The sequence below is a fragment of the Dipodomys merriami genome, unplaced genomic scaffold (genome assembly GCF_024711535.1).
Source record: "Dipodomys merriami isolate MVZ:Mamm:240054 unplaced genomic scaffold, mDipMer1.0.p SCAF_7, whole genome shotgun sequence".
Classification (NCBI taxonomy): Eukaryota; Metazoa; Chordata; class Mammalia; order Rodentia; family Heteromyidae; genus Dipodomys; species Dipodomys merriami.
This window is the reverse complement of record NW_027206290.1, coordinates 40290001-40313389: the sequence shown is the minus strand read 5'-3', so window position 1 is coordinate 40313389 and position 23389 is coordinate 40290001. Positions and strand designations below refer to the sequence as shown.

The 23389-nt window shown below is 45.1% G+C and overlaps 1 protein-coding gene across 8 annotated transcripts in view; it reads left to right on the top strand.

The window, feature by feature from the left end:
- Positions 1-23389, top strand: part of Spag17 (sperm associated antigen 17) — a 127926-nt gene that overhangs the window by 55723 nt on the left and 48814 nt on the right. For all 8 annotated transcript variants that reach the window (XR_011368688.1, XR_011368689.1, XM_070006446.1 and 5 more), the window contains 12 exons: positions 283-392; positions 1360-1497; positions 1584-1700; positions 2461-2611; positions 3890-4135; positions 4233-4448; positions 9828-9889; positions 10527-10640; positions 17698-17852; positions 18000-18181; positions 20256-20341; positions 22667-22912. Coding sequence is in view for 6 of the 8 variants with exons in the window: in XM_070006446.1 (XP_069862547.1) it covers positions 283-392; positions 1360-1497; positions 1584-1700; positions 2461-2611; positions 3890-4135; positions 4233-4448; positions 9828-9889; positions 10527-10640; positions 17698-17852; positions 18000-18181; positions 20256-20341; positions 22667-22912 (1823 nt within the window). In the remaining 2 variants the exon portion in view is untranslated. The remainder of the gene's footprint in view (positions 1-282; positions 393-1359; positions 1498-1583; positions 1701-2460; positions 2612-3889; positions 4136-4232; positions 4449-9827; positions 9890-10526; positions 10641-17697; positions 17853-17999; positions 18182-20255; positions 20342-22666; positions 22913-23389) is intronic.

Sequence of the window (23389 nt, the reverse complement as noted above, 5' to 3'; positions counted from 1 at the left end):
GTCCTTCTTTTTGCCCGGGGTCAGCCTGAGACACGATCCTCCTACCTAAGCCTCTCCTATAGCTGGATGTATAGCCATGAACCACCCCCTAGTCTGACTCTGTTGAGATGGGATTTCTGCTAACTTTGTGCCTGGGCTGACCTCAAACTGTGATCCTCCTGATCTCTGTCTCCTAAGTAGGCTGAACCACAGGTGTGAGCCACCATGCCCGGTCTATATTTACACTGGGAAATTTTGGCGGAAGAAATGAAGAACATACAGTAATTGTGTGTTTTTCTGTAGCTTCCGTCAGCGGTGTGGAAGTTGACATGAGGTATTACAATGACCTGATGAACCCCATTCCAGAGGAGTTTGTTTCCATCCCCCTCATCATGCACTGCATCCTGGAACAGGTGAGCACACCCACTGCCTCTCCAGACCCACGCCGGGCCCATCAACCCGCAAGCATGGGGATATTTCTAGAATTCCTAAGCTTCGGCCTTCTGTCTTTCGTTCTGCTTTGGAAGAGTTCACATAGCATTTCCCAGCATTTTGGTAGAAGACATCCTTTAAAAAAAAAAAAAAAAAAAAAGGAGTCACCATGTAGACAGAACTCAGTGGTTCACACTTGTGATCCTGGCCACCTGCGGGACAGAGACTGTAATGGTCACGATTCAAGACCAGCCTGGGCAAAGTTTTCAAAGCCTCATCTTCACATCAGTAACAGAAAAAGAGTCGGTGTACCAGTTGCAGGCCTGTTGTCCCAGCTATGAGAGATGCCCAGATAGGAAGCCCCGAGGCTGGGCCAGGGCACAAGGCTGATGGCTGTATCTTAAACACAACTACAAAAAGAACAGTGGCTGCAAGCGTAGCTCAAGCAGTAGAGTGGCTGCCTAGCATTGTTAAGGCCCTGAGTTCAAAACTCAGTACTGGCCAAATTTTTAAAAAATTACAACAGCAACAAAACCTGTATGTGCCTCATATCGTTTTAGTAAAAAGAGGAAGAAGACAGGAACAAGTAGATGGCTAATATTCTGCAACTCAAGTCTTCAAACGTTTCTTTCTATTGTTTGAGGAGACTTTTCATAGTACTTGGATTTTTATATAAATAAATAGTCTCCTTTCTTCTAATACTGCTGCTGACGGAGGGCTGAGATCACCTCTCCTGGTGCAGCTGCTAGGGTTTTCTCTTTTTGAGGTTTACTGTATGCCATTTGCATTTTTGGTGTTGGTGTCAGTGCTGGCGTTTCCTGCCCCGGCCAGGGCCCTGCCTGTTCTTTGGCCGAGCAGCTGGTTCCACCTCTCTCACGGTGCCGTCAGAAAAGGAAGTAGCTGGGCATACATGGCACTAAGTTCCCCCCTGCCTGGTTTTCTCAATAGGTTGTGGCCAGTGAGGAGGATCGTGTCCCCCCAAGCCTGGTGGAGCTGCCCCCCAGAGCCGACGGGCTGGATCACAGGGTGGCCGCCCACATGGTCTCCATCCTGCCCTCCCTCTGCCTCACCGAGAAGGAGAGAAAGGTCAGACCGTGCGAAACAGCCAGCGTGGGTCCTGCTCTCAAAAGCCATATGATCTCTTTAAATCCTTTCTGTTTCGATTTTACTAGAATCTCCGTGAGCTATTCTCATCTGAAGAGGAAAGCAAGAGCAAGGCAGTGCCGCCCAAAGGGCCGCTCCTCCTGAACTACCACGACGTCCTCGCCCACAAGAAGTACGCGCTGAAGGTAGCAACACGTGGGGCAAAGCACAAGTGCTCTTCAGCAGCCGATGCAATGTCAGCTAGAAAACATCACCCATGTTGATAAAATTTAACATGTAGCTGAGCACTGGGGACACACACTTGTCACCGTAGCTATTCAGAAGGCTGAGCCCTAGACAATCATAGTTCAAAGCCAGCTCGGGTAGAAAAGTTGTCAAGATACTAGCTCCAAAATGACCAGGAAAAAAAAAACTGCTGGAGGAGGTATGGCTCAAGTGGTAGAATCTCACCCAAGCAAGCAAGCTGAGGGATCACCAGGCACTGAGTTTAAACTCTGTACCATCAAAAGGAAAATGCAATGAGCAGTAGAGAGAGAAATAAGCAGGCAGGCAGGCATGCACGCACACACACACACACACACACAATGAACAATGTGGTGTCTCAGAAAATTGAAACACAAGGGAGAAATTACAACAGCAAAGAAAACCTGCCGGGAACCCATCAGGTTAGTTAACACTGGGCAAATCTGACTACCGCCAAATCTGCATCAAAACTCCATTGGTATTTTCTGACACAGGATGTGCACACATACGAGGTCTTAGCAGGGGAAGTCAGGAGTTTCATGGGCACCACGAATGTCTGGCTGAGGAGGAACTAGCTTTCCTGACCTGCAGCCACTGACACGGAGGCCTCGCTTCTCACTTGAGTTGCCAGACTAGTGAAGGGATTCCGGCGCTCAGGCCGGCTGGCTCTAACGGCCCCTTGTCACACTGCTCTTCTGTCAGGACCAACAGTATTTTGACCCGATCCAAATTGAGCAGGAGATGCGAGCCAAGTCTCCGTTGTGGGATTGCCTTCAGTTCCCTCTGCCACCGCCATGGAACAGCACCAGGCGCCTCGCCACGATCCACGAGCTCATGCACTTCTGCACCAGTGGTAAGTGCACCGAGGTGTCCTGGCTCAGTCGTACTTCAAGTCATGGTCATGGTGCCCCCCCCCTTAAATCCCACTCTCAGCCAGGAGCCAGTGGCTCATGCCTGTCACCCTAGCTACTCAGGAGGCTGAGATCTGAGGATCATGGCTCTAAACCAGGCCAAGCAGCAAAGTCTGTGAGACTCTTATATCCAATTGACCACCAGAAAACTGGAAGTGGCTCTGTGGCTCAAAGTGATAAAGTACCAACTTTGAGCAAAAAAGCTCAAGGTCAGCACCCAGGTCCTGAGCTCAAGGCCCATGACAAGCAAAAAACAAAAACAAAAAAGAAACAGAAACAATGTTCTGATCACTAAGGCAGACAGACATTTTGATTGCCCACAACTTTTCTTACCTTGAGTAATCTCATATCAGTGGTATGATGCTTGTGGTGTATAGTGTCCTACAATTGGATGTACTAAGTTTTCTTTTCTCTGCATTTCCTTAGTCAGAATAAACTCCCATCCTTCCTTGCTCCTTCCTTGCTTCCTTCCTTCCTTCCCTCTTTCTTCCTTCCCTCCTTCTCTCCATTTCTGCTTCCTTAATTTCTCCTTCTTCCTTTCCTCCTCAATTTATTCCTTCTTCTCCTCCTCTGTCCCTTCCTTATTTCTCCTTCCCTTCCTTCCTTTGTTCCTTTCTTTGTTCCTTCTCCTTCCTTCCTTCTTTCAGCTTTTTTGCTTATGTGTGGTGTTCTACCATTTCAGTCATGCTTCCAGTCCCTCTTTTTGCTGGTTAATTGGATATTGAGTCTTTGGAGCTTTAGCCCAGATGAGTTCTGAACTTCTGTTCTCCAAACCTCAACCTCCTAAATAGCTAGGATGACAAGTGTGAGCCACCAGCCCAGGGAAAAAGTGGAAAGCAGCAGTTTGTCAGGGGAGGAGGCCTTTCCTGAACCTAAAAGAACAGGAAATTCTACTGAATGTAATAACCTGGGCTAGACACAGTGAATTACCTGTCTGGCATAAATTATAACAGCATTAAAACCAACATGGTGCCTTGGGGAGTGCATGCAGATGAAGGTGGCTGGCACTGGACCACATGGCCCTTTGCTCTATTATGTCTTCATGGTGTAGCTTGCTTACTGTTGGGGACCTTTGGTGATTGTCGCAAGCTTGAGGAGACCAGGTTCAGTCAGGCCAGTACCACCCTGGCACCAAGTCCTTATTATCATCCTGGTCAACAGAGCCCTTGTGTGTCCCTCGGCCCCTTTGCCCCACACAATCTGCTCCTGCTTCCTTTCAGATGTCCTGAGCTGGAATGAAGTAGAACGGGCCTTTAAAATATTCACCTTCGAGAGCTTGAAGCTCTCTGAGGTGGATGAGGACGGGATTCTGCAGCCTTCGGGGATGACGCACACCACTGAAGCTGAGACAGTCAACATTCCGTGGGACAACCCTGCCAGGTTTGCCAGGCAGATCCGAGAGAGCCGCCTGCAGCAGGCCCAGAGATATGCGGAAGAGGCCAGGCAGAAATTGGCATATCAGAAAGGTGTGGCCCACACTCGCAGTGAATAAAGCACACCTGCAGTGACTAGCTGCCGGTCTCCCCAGGCCCGCCCTTAACCAAGCCTCTTTGTACTGCCCAGACACCAACCTTAAAGACAAAATCCTCTTCGTGGACCAGGATTGGATAACAGCTGAGCCTGACGGTGGTGAGAACAATGAAAATCTCTCAGCCCTAGCTCAATCAGATGCTGACAGCAAGAAACCATCTGAGCAGAGGACTATGAAGTCTTCAGACCCTGAGAGCAAGGACCTGACCCAGCTGGAAGTCGACACAAGCACAATTACCATGTCTTTGGGTGAGTAAACATGTGAGTAGTCAAAGGCCTGGGCAGCCTGGTACCTGTGGCTCACACGTGCAATCCCAACTCCTCTCTCAGAGGTTGAGAGCAGAGGATAGTAGTCTGAAGTCAAGAGCCCCTAAACAAAATAGCCAGCAAAATATGGAGCTGGGGGCATGGCTCAAGTGATAGAACACCAGCCAAGTAAGTACCTGAATTTAAACCCTAACACCACACACACACACACACACACACACACACACACACACAATCAAATGCATGAGAGGGAAAATAAAAATAAAAGAACCAAGAAAAGATAAGAAAATACAAGGTGGGCTATTTAAATTTCATTTGCTCACTTTGGTTGCAAAACCAACACCTAAGTTATTTTCCCTGAGTATTTTCAGTCCTCTTTATTCAACAGAACACCATATGACATCTTAGAACATTCTTCCTTTAGAAAATTTAATGCAACAAACAAAATTAACACTTTCATCATTGTTATTTCACCAGTTATGGCGATTCTACACTGATATATCTAAGAATTACTTGTAATGGCACAATGACATGCTTGGCAGAGGGCTTGGTACAAACAGAGGGGTCGGCGGACATCTCCCTCCCTCCCTCTCCCCCTTTTAGCTTCCTTCCATCATCATCTATATTCTAGAGTATAGCATTATAAACAGTGTTACTCTAGGAGAAACAAGCATAAACTTAAATGAGGTCAGTTTTGTATTGTCCTGCCTTATACCCAGCTTTTAGATGAATCTAACTAAAATAGAGTTGCTTTATTCTCTGCTGATAACCTCCCACCACCCTGACCCGACACCTTCAAAGCAGACCTCACCTCTGCCCACTTCCTGTGCTTCTGCAGTAACACCAAATTACTTTCTCCTTTGCCTTTTTGCTCACTCATTCTCTGCTCTGCCAAACACAACACTGGTGCCTGTCGCTCATGCCTGTAATCCTAGCTACTCAGGAGACTTGGTATCTGGGTCATGATCCAAAGCCAACCTAAGGCAGAAAAGCTTTCAAGACTCCATAGTTAATTAACCAGCAAATAACCAGACTGAAGGCGTGCCTCAAGTGGTAGAGCACCAGCCCAGGGAGTTTGAGGTCCTGAGTTCAAACCCCAGTATCACCAAGGGGAAAAGTGTAATCAATGAAATATAAAACATAGATATTGGAGGAAGGCTTTTTTTTAATATAGAAAGTTACATTATTTGAAAATGAATATTAATAAATCCCTTATACAAGGCTGTTTATTAAAAAAGGCACAGCCATACCAGGAATAAGGTTATTATCATAAATAAAATCTTATCATCAGGTGCTGGGAGTTTCTGATATCATTTGTCTTTATGGCATGACTTTATCATATGCTGCAGGTGCTGGCACATGCCTTTAATCCCAGGTATATCAAAACCTGGAAGCAGGAAGCTACCCAGGGCAAAAGTGTGAGGCCCTGTCTAAAAAACAAACTAAAAGCAAAAGAGCTGGGGGCATGATTCAGATGGTACCAAGGATAAGGCCTAAGTTAAATCCCCAGACCAAAAGCAAAAGTTGTGTCAGAGATAAAGAAAGGGACATCACTCAGGTCCTACAGAGAGCAAAAAGATAGAACAGGAACATGAACAACTTTATCCCACTACAATTGGGAATGCAATGGGCAAAGTACTAGAAAGGTATACCTTGCCAAATAAAATGATTCAATAAGAAAGAGGAAACTTGAGTGGTCCATAACTGATTCAGTTGCTCACAAATCCTTCCAGATAGACCATACCCAGCCCAAATGATCTCACAAAGGTTTTTCAAGCAAAGTGAAAAGTGAAGCATCCTGCCCTTCACCATTCTGTGAAACCAGCCCTAACTCCATAATAAAATACACAAAGATAGAAAATTATGAAACAAACTCATCTGTGAACACAGGCACAGCAGTCCTAAGGAAAGCCTAAACAATAGATCTCTCAATATGTTACATGCTACTAATTCTCCATAAGCCAAGTATGAATGAGCAGGAACAGAAGGAACATATATCAGTGGAAAAACATACCCACTATGGTGAAAAAACACATAATCAGTTCAGTATATGCATAAAAGACACATAAACAGCAATTTATGAAAAGAATCTTAGCAAGCTGGTATCAGAAAGACAATTCCTCAATCCTATAAAAGTTATTTTTTAAATTATGGCAATAAACATTACGTATAGAGATAAAAAATGGAGTAGCTTCTTGGTACCCACTGAGAGCCCTTGTATTGAAGGTGCTGTCCCACACAATACGACAAGAAAAGGAGATAAAGGTACAGGACTAAAGAGGAGAAAACAACGCTATCATTATTTATAAACATCATGTATGTAGAAAGGCCAAAAGCATCCACAGAAAAGATTGGAATTCCCACTCAAGCTTAATAAAAGATGATTGAGGTGCTAGATGTTTCTTTATAATGGCTCAGTATATGAAATACTTATATTTTTTAAACTCAATTGAATTTCATAATTTTAAAAGGCATGAGAATTAAGAGTTAAGTGGCAAGTACCACAGGAGAATAGACATTAAGTCAGCACTGACTAGTGGCAGTCTTGCCTTTGGTTTCTATGGATGGGGTGGAGTCAGGGGAAAGCCGCCTGCAGATCTTGAAAGGAGACAAGTACAAGAGAGGCTGGAGGGAGGGGGAAGGCAGCCTGAGGTGACAGCCTGCTGCCATACTGCAGGCACCATGCTGCCTTACGTAGGTTAACTAATACTTTATTTAAACATCAAGCCCATAAGTTCCAGACAAAGGTAAGTATCACTCTCAACCACATTCAGATAGGAAATCAGGGTAGAGGAACGTTCTGTCATCAAATCAGACTGGCTTCCACTGTGCCCGAGTCTTCCTCAACTCAAGAAAGTCTAGTAGGTTGGCCATGCTTCGCATCTCTTCTTCGTGATGATTCCTTTCTTTATGGTGGATTTTTTTTCTTCCTGCTCTCCCTCCCTCCTTCCTCCTTCCTGGATGCAAACCTGAGTTCATATAGAAGCAGAACAAATGAGAATGCTATGAGACCTTCCAGCTCATTCTTTAACTGTCCCCCTCCTCCTTTTTTTTCTTTAAAACAGCTGATTAAGGCACTGCTCAGGCAACTTTTGCCACCTGGTGGTCAGACTACATAAATCTGTGCTCTGGATCCTGGTGGGCAGTCCATGTCCTTGTAGCAAGGTCCTGTACCCTCAAGGCAGGCGTCTCTGGGGCCCCTCCAGCCTCGCTGGGGCTCTCCGGAGGACAGGGATGTCACTGTCATTGTTGTTGTCGTTGATCTCACTTAAAGGGAGTCACTTTCATTCTCCTTAAACAAAGCAGAAATTATTCGTGAACGTGTTACAGGGCTAGACTGGTATCAAACACATTTATATGTCTGATCCTGGACACAAAGGGCTGAATAGTTGTGCTTTTCTGGATTTCCATGTGAGGCTGTTTTTGAACTTGACAGGGCCTATTGGATATTTATGGGGAAACCTGAAGGCTGACGGCTGCAAGGTTGTAGGTTTAGAGGTGCCCTTTATGCTTGTTGGGTGTTTTTTTAATAAACTAACTGCTCTGCAGAGGGATCTTGTTATCTGTAAAGTAAAACAGATTACAAATGCTGTTTTTCAAAGGGATGAGAAAGCATCCATTTCCAGATGTGTCAAAAACTACTCCATCACACTGTCAAAGGATTTTGTGGTCACAGAAATCAGACAGAAAGGATTTATTTTTTCTTTAAAAAAGTGGGGGGAAGAAGGGGATTCTTGCTTTACTATTAATAAAAGAGTTCAGCCTAGTATTAGAATGTTCTATCTTTTGATAAAAATAACGGATGCATAGTTTTTTTTAGGACATATTGTCTGAACTGGAGAGTTTTTCTGCTGGATCCCTAGACACAAGAGGGAGGATGAAATGTGAGGGAAATCTGGCAGACCACAGACAGAAGAAAGTGAGTTTTTACTCCACAGATGTTGTATCCATGGCTTCAAGGACACAGGGCGCGTGGTGGTCAATTTCGTAATCATTGGCCTGAGTTTTCTCCTGAATGGATCGTTGTATAAATGCTGAACTGACTCGGGCTTTAGAGTTGTCCTTAAGGCAAGATGGAACATTCTGGTGCCGTCATTTTTACCAGCCTAAGGCAAAATGGAGCCAGGAGTGAGAGCAGACGCAGCTGTTGTTATGCTTCTAAAAGACGGAAACCTTGGGGGGGCCCTGCCTAAGCAGAGTTACCTGCTCCCTCTAGAAAACGCAGCACACAAAGCTGTCTTCTGTGTTCACCTCCAAATCAGCCCGTCTTACAGATTCTCTTGCACAGTGTTGCTCTCGCTAAGGCTCTGGTTTCCATATGGGATATAGTATTTAAGTTTTGTTTCCTCATCCAACCCAAAGACAAAAACCATAGAAAGTCCCCACCAGGTGCTACCATTGCTTAGGGCATGGTGAGGGAAAACCAGACAAAATGGCCAGGCAGTGACTTCACTGCCTCTCTAGGCCACAAACGTATCATAAATTGGACTGGATGCAGATCAACAATGCAGCAGAGGGACAGGCAGGAGGTTCTTGAGAAAAAGCTCAACGTCTGAGAGCAAGAGAGATGGGCAGAGGCTGGCAAGACAGACAGACCTGGAGGCCTGTCTGAAATGACAAGAATTGGGAGGTGCATGGGGAAACGCCAGGGCCTGGCTGCATGCCTTCGTAGGAGGCCGTTTGCAGTTAGCCTCAGGATCGGAGCGGGCTGTGCAGCAGAGGAAGTTCTCCCAAGACCCGCCCTCCCACGAGGGTCCATTTCCTGTTGTTTTCTCCACTGGAGATCTCACACATGGGCAGTCAAGCACTGTGTAAGGCTTGTTAGTTTCTCTTGCTGGTGGGATAGCATCCTTTGGTAGCGTTTTCTAGCAGGAGCAGTCTGTCTTGGTAGTTCTCTTGTCCAAGGTCCCTGGGCCTGTCCTCGTCCACCATCCACCAGCTTAGACACACTGGACCCTGAAAAGGCTTTGTGACAGCCGCTAGCATAGGAGGAATGGCACATACAAAGCCGTGGGTTCAGGCATTGATTAAATAAATAAAATGAACAATCTTGCTGGTTGTAAAGCTAACGGTACTTGGTGAGCAGTAAGTGATACACGGCCTGAAAGCAAAATACTTGCTCTGATTTAGAGCATGGCAGATAAAAGCCAGGTTCCTTTCAAAGCATTTACTCTGACTTCCAGGTAGGTACTGATTTAGAAATATTGGCACAAACACATTCGGGAGGCAGGAAACATGCCTTTGAGGAATCAGCTTTTCAGCACAGGAACATAGATCATGCAGACAACAAAAAGGCACAGCACCAGGTGAGGGAGGAAGAGAGCTGGAACACAACTGGATGTTAGTGTTTTTGATTTACAGAGCAGACCGTGAACACAGAGATGAAAGATGAAGCAAGCACAAAGTATGCTACTCCTGAAACGGTAAGGAATTGTTTTCCTGAGAAACACTGACAGAGACAGAGACAGAGACAGGCACAGGGACAGGGACAGGGACAGGGAAGAAAGAAGGAGAAAGGAAAGGAGGTGGAGATAAAAGAGAAATAGAAAAAAGAGAGAGAAAAGGAGAGGCACTTAAAAAGACTTGTCTCAGGGAAGTAATCACTCAGATCTCCCCACATGGGGAGAAAAGGGTTAATTTTCCTAGCTTTGCCAGCTTAAAGCGGAACTCTCCAGCTCCCCTCTTCTCTTTCTCTCGGCAGCCTGGCTGGTCGGCAGCCTAGCACACACCTGCTTACCATACAGCCATGTAGAACCAACTTCGTCTGGAAGGGAGAGCAGAAAAAAACCTGCCTGTAATTGCTAACAGGACTCAGAAGAGTATAACCTAACAATAAAAATATTTAGATTATGTTGCCCATAAAAAAAAAAAAGTCAAAGGCGTACTCTTTCTGGCCGCGGCTCTTCTAAACTGTTGCCATATGCATTTGTCCCTACGCAGATTCCTCCCTAGATTAAATGGAGGACCTGCTGTTAGTTGATGGACTCCAAGGGAGCTCCCATTGGACTTAAACAAATTATGACCCGAATGGTGGGGTTGCTGTGATTTTTTTTTTTTTAGAAACCCAAGAAGATGGTGGTAGAGGCAGATTTGGAGGACATAAAGAAGGCACAGCAACGCAGTCTGATGGACTGGAGTTTTTCTGAACATTTTAAGCCTAAAGTCCTGCTGCAGGTATTTATGGGCTGCTGGGCAGGGGGGAGACAGCTGGATGGGTCTGGGTGTGTGTGTGATGGAGAACAGTTCACCCCTAGGCCCTCAGATCAATATTCCCATTTATTTTAGCTATAAAATGAGTTTGTTCTTGGACCGAGCTATGCAATCCCAGGAAGTCTCCAAGATCATTAAAAACATGCTTTTGCAAAAGACGCCTCGATAAAAATCATTGAAGGAAGAAAAAAAAAGGAAATATGCAAAAGTACTGCACATGTTTTCTGGGGTGGGAAGAAAGTAGGGTTTTACAATATTGGGGGGTAAGATTTTTCCAACATGCAAAAACATATTCTATTTATTTTATTACATTTCACAGTATTATCTGTGTTGTGAAATAGCAGTTGCTAGCTATTGCTATCTGGGCACCAGTGTCTCACACCTCTAATCCTAGCTACTCAGGAGTCTGAGATCTGAGGATCCTGTTTCAAAGCCACTGAGGCAGGAAAGTCTGTGAGACTTATATCTCCAGTTAACCACCAAAAAAGCCAAGAGTGAAGCTGTGGCTCAAATGGCTGAGCTCTAGCCTTGAATGAAAAACCTCAGGGATAATGCAAGACCCTGAATCTGCACCTAAGAAGAAGAGGAAGAGAAGAAGAGAAGGAAAAGGGGTGGGAGAAGGAGGAAGAGGAGGAGGAGAAGGAAGAGAAGGAGGAGATAGTCGCTTTATATAAAAAGCCAAAGTTAAAAAGAATTTTCCTTTAAAATTCAAAATTCCTTGCGATCTATGCTTTCCTACAAATGATGGAAGGTCTAATTCCTAATTGATCCTATGACCCCATAATTTTCTTTTCACTGGAAGGTTTATGATCTCCGTGTACCAGACCTCTGTCTGTTGAGGTTTTCTTTCTGTGTGACTTCCTGGTGATCACAGTGCAAGCCGGCCTTCCCTCCCACCCTGAATTCTGGGAAATGTTCTATAACCATTTCCTTGATAACCTTCCCCTTCCATTTTTTCTCTTTCCATAGAACTCCTATTATTGTGATGTTAGACTTCCCAGACTGAACCTCTGATCTCTTTTCTTTTATTTGAGGGGGAGGGTGAGAGGGTCCGGTTGTGGGGCCTGAACTCTGGGCCTGGGCGCTGTCCCTCAGCTCTTCAGTTCAAGGCTAGCGCTCTACCACTTGAACTACAGCACCACTTCCAGCTTTTTTCTTTTTGCTTATGTGGTGCTGAGGAATCGAACCCAGGACCTCAGACATGCAAGGCAAGCACTTTACCACTGAGCCACCTTCCCAGCCCCTGATCTCTTTTATTTTCTCTCCCAGTTTCCACTTCTTAGTCTTTTTGCCCTGGAAATATTGACAGTTTCAATCTAGTCCTTATACCGATCCCTCTATGTCTGTCAGCAGAATTTTAAGTGTATTTATAATTCCAAGTGACTTTTTATTGGATAATATTAACCTTTTGGATATAATATCCACACAAGTATAAAGCCCTTTGAAGTTATTTTCTCCTTGAAGTGTCCCCAAATTCCTTTTCTTCTGTCTTTATATTGGGGGGGGGCGGGGAAGAGGAGTGTATTAGTGTTTTCGGCTTCTATTTTTCAGGTTCAAAAGATATCTAATATGTTCTTCCTCGTTCATATGAATAATGGAATATTAAAACTATGCTAGGGAGTGTGTAGGGAAGGGTGTCATCTTAGAAAGTGCTGGGTGGTGTTGGGGGGGGTAAGCTGAGCTTTGTTGCTGATAATTTGATTGAATGTTTCCTTTAGTAGACCCTTCACTATTGGAATATTAGGTCTGTTCTCCTGGAGCATTAAGATTTTGCAGGGACAACAAAGATCTAATCTGCCTAAAAACTACGAATGAGCATGCTCATCAGGGTTTGGGGAGGTGAGTGGTAAGAGAAGGAAGCAAGCCTCCTGTGCTTTCTACACCCACATCTTGCAATTCCGCAGCCCCGGGTCACAGGGCAGCGTGTGTGTACACATGGGCGAGTATAAGTAATATGCACAACGGATTTCACGATTGGGTATTAAAAACCTCTTGCAACTCAGCAGTAGTTTTCACACTAGTTATATTTTGAAATGCTAGGACTCTATTGTATGTGCCAGTACTGGACCTTGAGCTCGGGGCTTTGTGCTCTTGCTCTGCTTTTTTCACTCAGGGCTGGCATTACGTGAGCCACAGCTCCACTTCCAGCTTTTCTCTCATTAACTGGAGAAAAGAGCCTCATAGACTTTTTTTCCGAGTGGGGTAACTACAAAATTTAGAATTACCCACGTGGCTCAACTTCATGGCTCACCTTATATTCCTATGAGATGGGCACTGACTTCAACATTTACAGGTCTTTTTTTTTTTCTGGAATGTTCTTGTCCTCCGTGGCATCTGGCCTCCCCTCCTTGGGTCACCTTGTATAGACTGTAACCATCCTGCCTCTGCTGGAATGGGGGACAGACAGTGCCTGTTGGGACGGCCAAGGGGACTTACAGGACCTGCTGCAGTGACTGAGTTTATCTTGCAGTGTTCCCTGATCCCATCCACCACCCTCCTGGCCTGCAGCATTCTCTTGAATGTCAGCCTAGGCCATGCTCACCGTACTCCAGCCAGAGCCTCCACAGTTCAGATCTTCAGTCAAATTCATCTGAATCCCAGAATGCTCTCTAAAACTTTGAACTAGATTTAGCTGGAGAAATTAATCTACCTTGTTAATTTTTACTGCCCGGAGTCCAGGGCCTGGCCCTGAGCAGGTACTTGTTCTGTTTGAGATAGTTCACTGACTAACTTGTAAAACCCAGGATATTAATGCAGAAGAAGGGGAAGAGGATAATTAATAGAGAGGACAAGATACTGTGTAAACATTTTTAATTTTGACTTTTTATTATCTTTAAGTAGTTGTGCAAAGGGGTTTCAACTCAGCATGCCTGTTTATGAGTACAGTACATCCTGATTAATGTCACCGCTTCCATCTTTCTCCCCTGCCACCCCCTTCCCTACAACCCATCCTGTCGAATTACCTGGTTCCATTTCACATAATATTCAATGTACATTGAATGTTATGACTGTTGTTGTCCACCCTTCCTCTCTCTGTTCATCTGCTCTCCCCGCCTCCCCCTGCCTCCCCTTCCCAGTCACACTGGTTTCAGCTGCAGCCTACTTATTCTGTTAAACTATAACTCCTTTTTCAAACAAGTTTTACCATTGGAATCCTCCCCTCCATATCTCATACTTGAACAATTTGTGTATATTTATATACGACCCTGTATACACCTATAATCCTAAACTTCAGGAAGCTGAGCTCCAAGGATCAAGGTTCAAAGCCAGCCCAGGCAGACAGATCGATGAGACTCGAATCTCCCACTAACCAGCAAAAGCTGGAAATGGAGGTGTGGTTTAAGTGGCAGAATACCACCATCCTCGAACAAAAAAAGGCAAGTTGGGAGCAGAGGCCCTGAGTACAAGCCTTAGTACTAGCCCTGGGATAATGAGTAAATTTCTTATCAAGCATTGTAGCCTCCTCCTTAGTTTCCCCTTCCCATCCCTTCCTATCCTCCCCCCGCCCTCCGCCCAATCCTCCCCCCCGCACCAAAGTTGTAAAGTTCGTTTTCGACATAACGACTTGTACATCTCATTGTTGCAATGGGTCCACCTGTATCCCTATTTAAACAATTTGTTTTTCCCCTCCCCTCCAAAAATTATACCGACATCAAATACAGTGAAAGCAGGGGTTATACTGTGGGGGAGGGTTGGTGCTGTATTTCTTAATGGGTGAAGGCCGCAGAGTTCTTACTGTCCAACAGGAGGAAGGCTATATGATCTTCATACACAGCCACATATGTGTTCCGACTTGATAGTCTCAGAGGAAGGGAAGCCACACGTAGGCTTCTCCTATTGGCTCTCAGGGAGCAGATGTAAAAATTTCAGTGCCACATCATAACGACACCCCTAGGGGAGCCTAGATGGGGAAAGTTGGTACATTGTTTTGGCCACACTAGCAGTGCAGAAATGATAGCCAGAGTGCGACGTGATTGCTTGGTAGAGAACTGAACTCTGCCTACCCTGATTGATACGGAAAACGCAGGCCCAACAAAAGCTACAGCTAGCAGGCCCAACAAAAGCTACAGCTATCTCCTGCCTTTTCATGCGAACACTTCTCTGTGGCTAATGGGTGGAGAGAAGGACTGGGATCAGCAGCTCCCCCTGCTCTGCCAGTCCTGGGAGGGTTTGTGAGGAATCAAATCACACTGTGTCTCAGCACGGACCACCGCCTTCCCCCTACACGGGGCACCACGATCCGGGGGTCGGTGGGAGTACCCTGCCCAAGGTGGGCAGTGTGAGCGCAGTAGCGCTGAAAGACTGGCCTGAGCGCCAGCACCCCAACGGAACACTCCCGGGCGAGTTCCTTATCCTCTTTCAGACACAGTTTAAAGCAACACAAGAGCACTAAGACACTGAGTGGGGAAAAGTAATCGCAGCCATTGTCTCCTTCCTCTCAGGCTGCCCTGACATGGTGTGCCACACAGGACAGCTGAAACCACAGACATTTACTGTCTTGATAGAGAAAGAGGAGAGCTTGGAGAGCAGCTTTGAGGAGCCAGCCTGGGTGGGCTCTGGGGAGGGCCTGCTCCCCGGCTGACAGAAGGAGAATTCCCCCAAGTTCTCAGGCGGTAGACAGAGAGCAAGGTCTCCCACTCAGCGGTGTGTGGGCACAGATCCTGTCCTGAGGGCCTGATCTCCCCATGCAGGTCAGAGGAGGTTAGACACACAAGTGGACCTTCTTTATAGTGCTGAGTACTGTTACATGCTACAGTGATTGCCACACACGGGTTGAGCTTTCCTTGAGTCTTCAAACACTGGGTTTGTTTGTTTGTTTGTTTTGGCTTGTTAGCAGTTACATGCAGAGGGGAATGGCCCATCAATTTCACTCCCACTAAGACACAGCTTCCCCACCAGGCTTTCTTCTGTTTCATAGGTGTGAACAGTCTGTTTTGACAGAATCCAATCTTCCTAACCACCCCCCCCACCCACAGCCTCCTCCTGCTAGTTTCCACCCACCCACAGAGTCTGTCTGTCTGTCTGTCTGTCTGTCTGTCTGTCTGTCTGTCTGTCTGTCTGTCTCTCTCTCTCTCTCTATCTATCTATCTATCTATCTATCTATCTATCTATCCATCTCCCTCTCTCTCCTGGCACTGTCCCTGAGCTTCTTTTGCTCAAGGCTAGCACTCTGCCACTTGAGCCACAGCGCCACTTTCAGCTTTTTCTGTGTATGTGGTACTGAAGAATTGAACCCGGGGCTTCATGCATGCTAGGCAAGCACTCTACCATTAAACTACATTCCCCGCCCCTGCTTCTCTTTCCTATCCATCACCAGCTTTTGTTGAGGTTCTCTGTGCTCCTCTCATACATACCTGTGATGTGTGTCATGCTTTCTGTGAATCATCAGAACTGTCACAGTCAGGCCATTCCCCTTGGTTTGGCCCTTCTCTTATGCCTGGCCACATGGAGTGGAGGACTCCCGTGGGGCTGTCCTGTGGCAGTTGCTCAGATGACCCTCTTGAGAGCCCACAGTTCTGATCTCAGCTGCTTCATGCTAAGCACAGTTCTGGCTGAGAAGGGTCAGTGCCAGCCATGACTATTTCAAACATCTCATCTTGCATTGGTCTTTTTGCTCATTAGCTTTGGTGAGCCTTAGAAACCATTTCTACCAGGCCGCAAGAGAAGGGGAACACTTCCCCTGGTGATGGAGAAGGCCTGTGATTGGTGCAAACATAATCCTTTATTTGCATGAATAGCTGTACTGTGACTAGTACAAACGGAGTACTTCCCCTGGTGATGGAGAAGAAGGCCTGTGCAAACGTAATCCTTAATTTGCATTGAGTGGCTGCTGCACTGTGAGGAGCACAACACCCTTCTCCCACCCCTTTACTGGCTAGGTCCAGACTGTGCAGCTCACTTACTCCCCAAGTCAGTCAGGAGAAACTCTCCTGTGCTGCCCCGAAGTGTTGCAACATTGGGCCCAATGGACAGTTTCTCCAGAGTAGTCGATTCTTTGCCCACGTCAGATCTCCTGCACAAGTAGAGAGGGCTGAGCCGGGAACACTAAAAAGAGCCGGCAGGGCAGCAGCAGGGCTGAATGGTTCCAGAGAGTGGCCAGGGCGCAGAGACAAGAAAAGATGCAGAGGACCCTGGGAATACCGAGCCAAAGTTGGAGAGTGTGAGCCCCAGCTGCTAAAAGAGTTCTGGGGTGCTGCCAAGCCCCAAGGCCAAGAAGAGCCCTGCCACCCAAGGCCGGGGAGCTGTGGCACCAGCTGGGGCGGCTACATGCTGAGGACTGCCCTGGCTTCCCAGCACTGGGCCACGGGAAACCCAAGCCCAGAGCAAGAAGCCCCAGCCTCCAGGGCCTAAAGCACTGGCCTCTAACCACAGCCTCCAGCTCTAGAACTTGGGTCTACACACCTCGAAGTCTCTCAGCCCAGCTCTCAGGCTCTCAAGCCCTACATGTACTGGAAGAACTACTAACCTACTTGCCATTTCTACCCTACTAGAGCAGAAGGACTCCAGCCAGCCACAGGGCAAAAATCCTATGAGGGGTCAAAGGGTCAATATGCAAATTCAGAGTAGGCAGGGGTACCACTCAGTCCCTAGCACCTATTTATCCGGAGTTTTCAATGACATCACATGATAAAATACAAGCTGGATCACTGCTTGACTTAGTTATCATTGGCCATTCTTCAGGAAGAACACTTCTAGCAAACGTCTCTTTGTTTGGATGCTGTTTGTTTTTTCTGTAAAAGTTTCTGAAATGTTTCCCAAAATATAACTCTCTTAGGATCTCATTTTTATACCACTTAGGAATGAATCCCATGGGAATACAAACCAGATTAACAATATTAACAAGAGGGAAAACCAGGAGAGGGAAATAAGGAGGACCAAGATAAGCTCAACAGGAGATCCATCTCCTCCTATAATGCAATAATAATAATAATAATAATAATAATAATAATAATAATAATAATGCCATTGTAAATAATAATACAGCAGTGTCATAATAAACTGCAATACCTTTAATTTTCAGGTTCTCCAAGAGGCTCACCAGCAGTATCATTGTGTGGATTCTTACTACCATACCCAAGACAATTCCTTACTTTTAGTTTTCCATAATCCAATGAATACCCAGCGTTTGCATTGTGAATTTTGGGATGTTGCTCTTCACTCTAATGTTGGATTCAGGTAACCAATTTAGAGAATTCAGTTAATTCAGTAGTTGAATGAGTTCATTGTTACTTAGTTGCTTACATGATTCAAATGGATGCAAACATTGATGTATTGACTTCAGTGAGAATGCATTCTCCACCTCCTCTGTTTTGCCTTGTCTAGGAGTTATTTAGAACTTGTTGCAAAATCCATTCAAGATTGGGTCACAGAAGAAGAAGCTAAATATCAGGAGCATAGAATGGCGGAGGAGCTCGAGAGGGCCAGAACTGCTGAGCAAGAACTGAAAATGTTGGCTACTGTCAGAAATTCTACTAGCAAAACAATTTCCCCCAAAAAATCTAAAAGTAAATTACCCACTCAACTCATTTTCTGTGTGTGTGTGTGTGTGTGTGTGTGTGTGTGTGTGTGTGTGTGTGTGTGTGTGTGTGTGTGTGTGTGTGTGTGTGTGTGTGTGTGTGTGTGTGTGTGTGTGTGTGTGTGTGTGTGTGTGTGCCCCGATATTGGGGATTGAACTCAGGGCCTTGTTCTCTTGCTTAGATTTTTGGGGGGTCAAAGTTACACTCTACCACTTGTGCCACATCTCCATTATTATTTTTTGTTTTTTTACCAATTCACTTTATGCCTAGAATAAACTCCAAATACATTCACCTGCCTTTTAATTCACTTAAGACTTAATTTTTCAAAATTGAAAGGAGTTATCCACAAAATTCCCATGATCCTTTGCTTTCTCTAATACGTGGAAGAGTTATACTCCACTCATGTTGAGATGACTCCTGAGAGACAGTAAAATGTTCTCCAGCATCGGCTCCACTTCCTGTGCAACCCTTACGCAGATATGATGTGATGTGTTCTCAAACACCAAGTGTCTTTATCGGTAGACTGATGTGATTCCTACTCAAGATGTGTTGACAATATATAAGAGAGGGCAGGCACTGGTGGTCATGCCTGTGGTCCTCGCTACTCAGGAGGCTGAGATCTAAATATCAACATTTGAAGCCAGCCTGGGCAGGAAAGTAAGTCTGTGAGAACTCTTATCTCTAACCAGCAAAAAGCTGAAAGTAGAAAGAAGTGTGGCCCAAGTGGTAGAGCACCAGTCTTGAGTGATAAAGCAAACTGGAACTCAATCCCCTGAGTTCAAATGTCAGTACCAGCGCGCGCGCGCGCGCACGCACACACACACACACACACACACACACACACACACACACACACACACAAGAAAGAAAGAAAAAGAAAATTGAGAGTGTGTTTCCATTCGAATAATTACAGGTTCCAACAGTTCTGTTAAATACAGACCCTCCTAAGTGGGCCTGCTAGGAGGATGTAGAGCTAAAGGAAAGGCCATTTTTGGAGGGAGACAGCAGGCAGAGATTGATAGGATTTTAGATCAGTCCACAGCTTTAGTTCCATTTTCTTTTTCACTAGTTTTCATGGCTTAGAACCCATACGGCAAAGGCAAAAGAGAATGGGAAGGGTTAGAGTAGATATTTAGAAGTATACTAGAAAAATTAAAGATTTGAAACAGTTGGGCAGTTCAGCTAGAAAATTAAAAAAAAAATTTCCTTGAGTTTTGTGCAAAAGAAATGCACTCTCAGTTAATAACATTCGTTATTTATGAGAGCCAAACTTGAGAGTGATTTCTCATAAAGAAGCATAGCTATGTAGATTCCAATTTTTTTGCCATCTCTTTTGATTACAAGAGGAGTTAGCACATAGCCTAATTATAAAGTAAAGCTCAAACGAGATTTCTGACATACTGATTCCACCAAAATGTCTCAGCTACTTCTAGAAAAAAAAAATGTATGGGATTCTAGGGACTAAAGGTAAGGCTGCCTTCCGACTCACAGCTCTGGGGCGATCCTGGCCTATTAGCAGAGCGGCGACTGTGTTTCCTTCCCAACACTAAGGAGCAAACCAAAAACTTCATCATCTAGAAATTTCTGGAAACACAGGTAATTTCAGGTTTAGGGCTGAAGTGCACTGTTCTGTGTAGCATTCAAAGTCTTCTCAGAGAAAGTTCACAGCTTTAAAATAAAGTGACTACAATGGCAAGAGAAGGACTTCAGTTTGAGACACGTTAAGCGTGTTCTGGGTGGTCCTCAAAGTTTAACCGTGAGACAGCATTAGGAAAAGGCAAGGTGTGACAGACCAAGTCACCAACAACAGGGTACACTGTCCCCAGAGACTGAGAACCCATCACCCATTGGTCTGTCATGTCTGTGGAGATAACAGGAGAGGCCAGAAATAAATGGATGGATGGATGGATGGATGGATGGATGGATGGATGGATGGATGGATGGATGGATGGAGAATTGAACTTGATAGCCTTTGAGATCTCCTCTACCCAAGAAATTTGATTCTTCTGTTATCTATGAGAAATGCTGAATGACTAAGAACTTTTGTTTCCTGTGGCCATAGTCACCAAACTATCCAGCAAAACAGACATATCAGAACAAGATAAAGAAAAGGATGAGATGCCCTTCGTGTTAGAAGGCTCTCTCAAGGTAGGTGACCCAGTGAAAGATGTCTGACCCCACTTACAAATCCATTATCTCATAATGCAAAGTTCCCAGCAAATGACATTTTTGGCCAAATCTTTAGCATTCAATGACAGGAGGATCAAAGGATTATCTGTCTACCAAGTGGTGGGTTGGTCGTGGGCTCTTTCCCTTAGCTTTTTAACTCAAAGATGGTGCTCTACCACTTAAGCCACACCTCCACTGTCAGCTTTTTGGTGGTTAACTGGAGATGAGTCTCATAGACTTTCCTGCCTGAGCTGGCTTTGAAACGTGATCCTCAAATCTTGGCTTCCTGAGTAGCTGGGATTGGAGGCATGAGCTACCACTGCCCATCTGTATCTTCTTTATTTTCTATATAACCACATCACGTTGTACCTTGATCATAGCTATTATATTCTTTCTCTCTCTCTCTCATTTGTTTTTGTTTGCTTATTTTTAAGTTGCATGTTTTAATTACAAAAGTAATATGCTTTCCTAACAATTCAAAATCGTATTGCTGGATTGTCTTAAGTGTCAGAGATAATATTAAATTTGGGGGGTATACCCAAAAATACTCAGCATTTTTATTTGTTTGCTTATGGTTTAGGTTGGGTTTGGTTTGGAGGTTGTGTCCTGGGGGCTTCAGGTCAGTCACACACCTAAAATGGAGATACTTTTGCCATCCCTGAAGGGGCTAGAGGGGTTGATGGCGGTGCCCATGTGCAGGTATGATAGATATCTAGCTCTTCTCTCCTTCCTGAAAGCTGGAAGCAGGGAAGGGCCTGAAAGTTCTAAGCTGTGGTCTTGCTAATGACTAGCTTCCCTCCTATCCCATCTCATCTAGGAGTTTGCCAAGAGTTTTGTCTCTTTGGAACAAAAGACACTCAGGTATCACTCATGAAATTCCAATGGACTTAGGAGCTTTGTGCACAGATCCAAGAATGAAGACCAAATATCTGTTTCTTATTATATCATCATATCATACTTTTGATTTAAATAAGTTGTTTGTTGTCTGAAAAAAATGGCTTTATTTTGCCCCTAGTCATTAAAAATAGCTTTTCATTTATGAATCTCCTGGTAGACTCCTTTATTTTCTTAGAGCAGTCAAGACATTGTCCCACATTTCCCTGGCTAACCCAGCAACTGTTGACTGCTCTCTAATCTGACCCCCTTTTACATACAGTTTGTCTGTTTCCTGTAGCTGCTTTAAAAACATGCAGAGGGCATGTTCAGCAATCATTCTCAAGAAAAAGCAAAAATGTACATAGATGTATGCACATGCATAAGCTGAACCACACCTGTTACTGATAGTGTGTTTGTAACTTATAAGTGACGTAACTTATAAATAGTAATAAAACATACAGTACTCTAATCTTTATTGCAAATTCCACATAGCCAATTGATTCTTTTTGTGTATGTGCCAGTACCAGGTCCTGAACTCTTGACTTTTCCTACTCATGCTGGTGCTCTACTACTTAAGCCACACCTCCTGTCCCAGTTTTTTGATGTTTAATTAAAGCTAAGAGTCTCACAAAGTTTTCCACTGGGTCTGACTTTGAATTGTCGTCCTCAGATCTTAGCCTCCTCAGCAGCTTGGATGATGGGCCAGAGCTACTGACACATGATACAATGATTCTTTAAAGAAAAAAAAAAGGTTTTAGAAATCAATTTTTGAAATATTTTGCTCAGATTGTTTCTTCAAGTATGTAGTCTACCATATTGTTGATAAGTCATCTTTCAGTCATCATTGATAATGGGTGTCATATGAAAATCAGTGACGAGAGCCTTTAAGAAGCTGCTAAGGGTGCAGGGCGCTGGTGGCTCACTCCTGGCATCCTAGCTTCTCAGGAGACTGAGATCTGAGGATCATGGTTCAAAGGCAGCCCAGGCAGGAAAGTCTGTGAGACTCTTACCTCCAATAAACCACCAGAAAACCAGAAGTGGTACTATGGCTCAAGTGGTAGAGTGCTATTCTTGAGCTGAAGAGCTAAGGGACAGTGCCCAGGCCCCGAGTTCAAGTCCCATGATTGACAAAATAAAAGAAGCTGCTAAGTAAGGATCACTAAAACCTGAGCAAAGGAAATTGCATCTGAAGCTAGGAGAATCTGCAAGGCAGAGAGACCCCAGGAGAGAAGGGAGGGAATATCCTGCATAGAAGTGGGATGAGAAGAAGAACCCGAGATACGGCTGAGGGTGTCGAGCTGTGTATTTTAGTGAATCAGAGAACCACTTACATAAATGACGCTCAATGCTCTCCAAAGTCATTTTGATGAAATCCATGTTTAAAGCTGCTGCAGAATACCCTGAGTCCATTTTGCACTGACTTTGCAGGCGTGGAAGGAAGAGCAGGAGCGGCTCGCGGAAGAGGAGCGCATAAGGGAGGAAAAGAAGGCAGAAAAGAAGAACAAGGAAGCGAACAAGCAGAAAGGCAAGGAAAAAGGAGCGAAAGGAGCGAGCAAGCCTGTGAAGAAGAAAATGTCTTCCAAAGAGAAAGATAAAGAGGAACTGATGAAGATCGCGGAACTGGTTCAGGAGATCCCCCAGGCACCGGAGCCCCAGCCTGACATAGTTTACCAGGTAGAGTCCAGTCTCTCCATTGCTTGGGGTGATTTTTCATTGTTTAGGGGAGGGGAGGATGGGGGGTGTCTTCTGGGATCCCAGAGCTAAAAAAACTGTACTCCACCTTCTCTGATTCAGAGCCTTCTTTTCAGCCAGTCGCCACGACAGGACCAGGCTCGGTTTGCCTTGAGTGTTTGGAAGCTAGGTTGGAAGTAGCACCAAGGCTGGCTGTGTCTCAGATAATGGCATTATCTGAGGTCATCTGGTTATCTTCCCGAGGGCACTCAGGTTCCTGACTCATAAAGTCTCTCTCTCTCTCTTTTTGTTAGTTAAGGGTCTTAAACTCAGGGCCTGGGCGCTGTCCTTCAGCAATTCAGCTCAAGGCGAGTGCTCTACCACTGGAGCCCCAGCTCCACTTCCAGTTTTCTGGTGGTTCATTCGAGATGAGAGTCTCACGGACTTTCCTGCCCAGGCTGGCTTTGAACCCTGATCCTC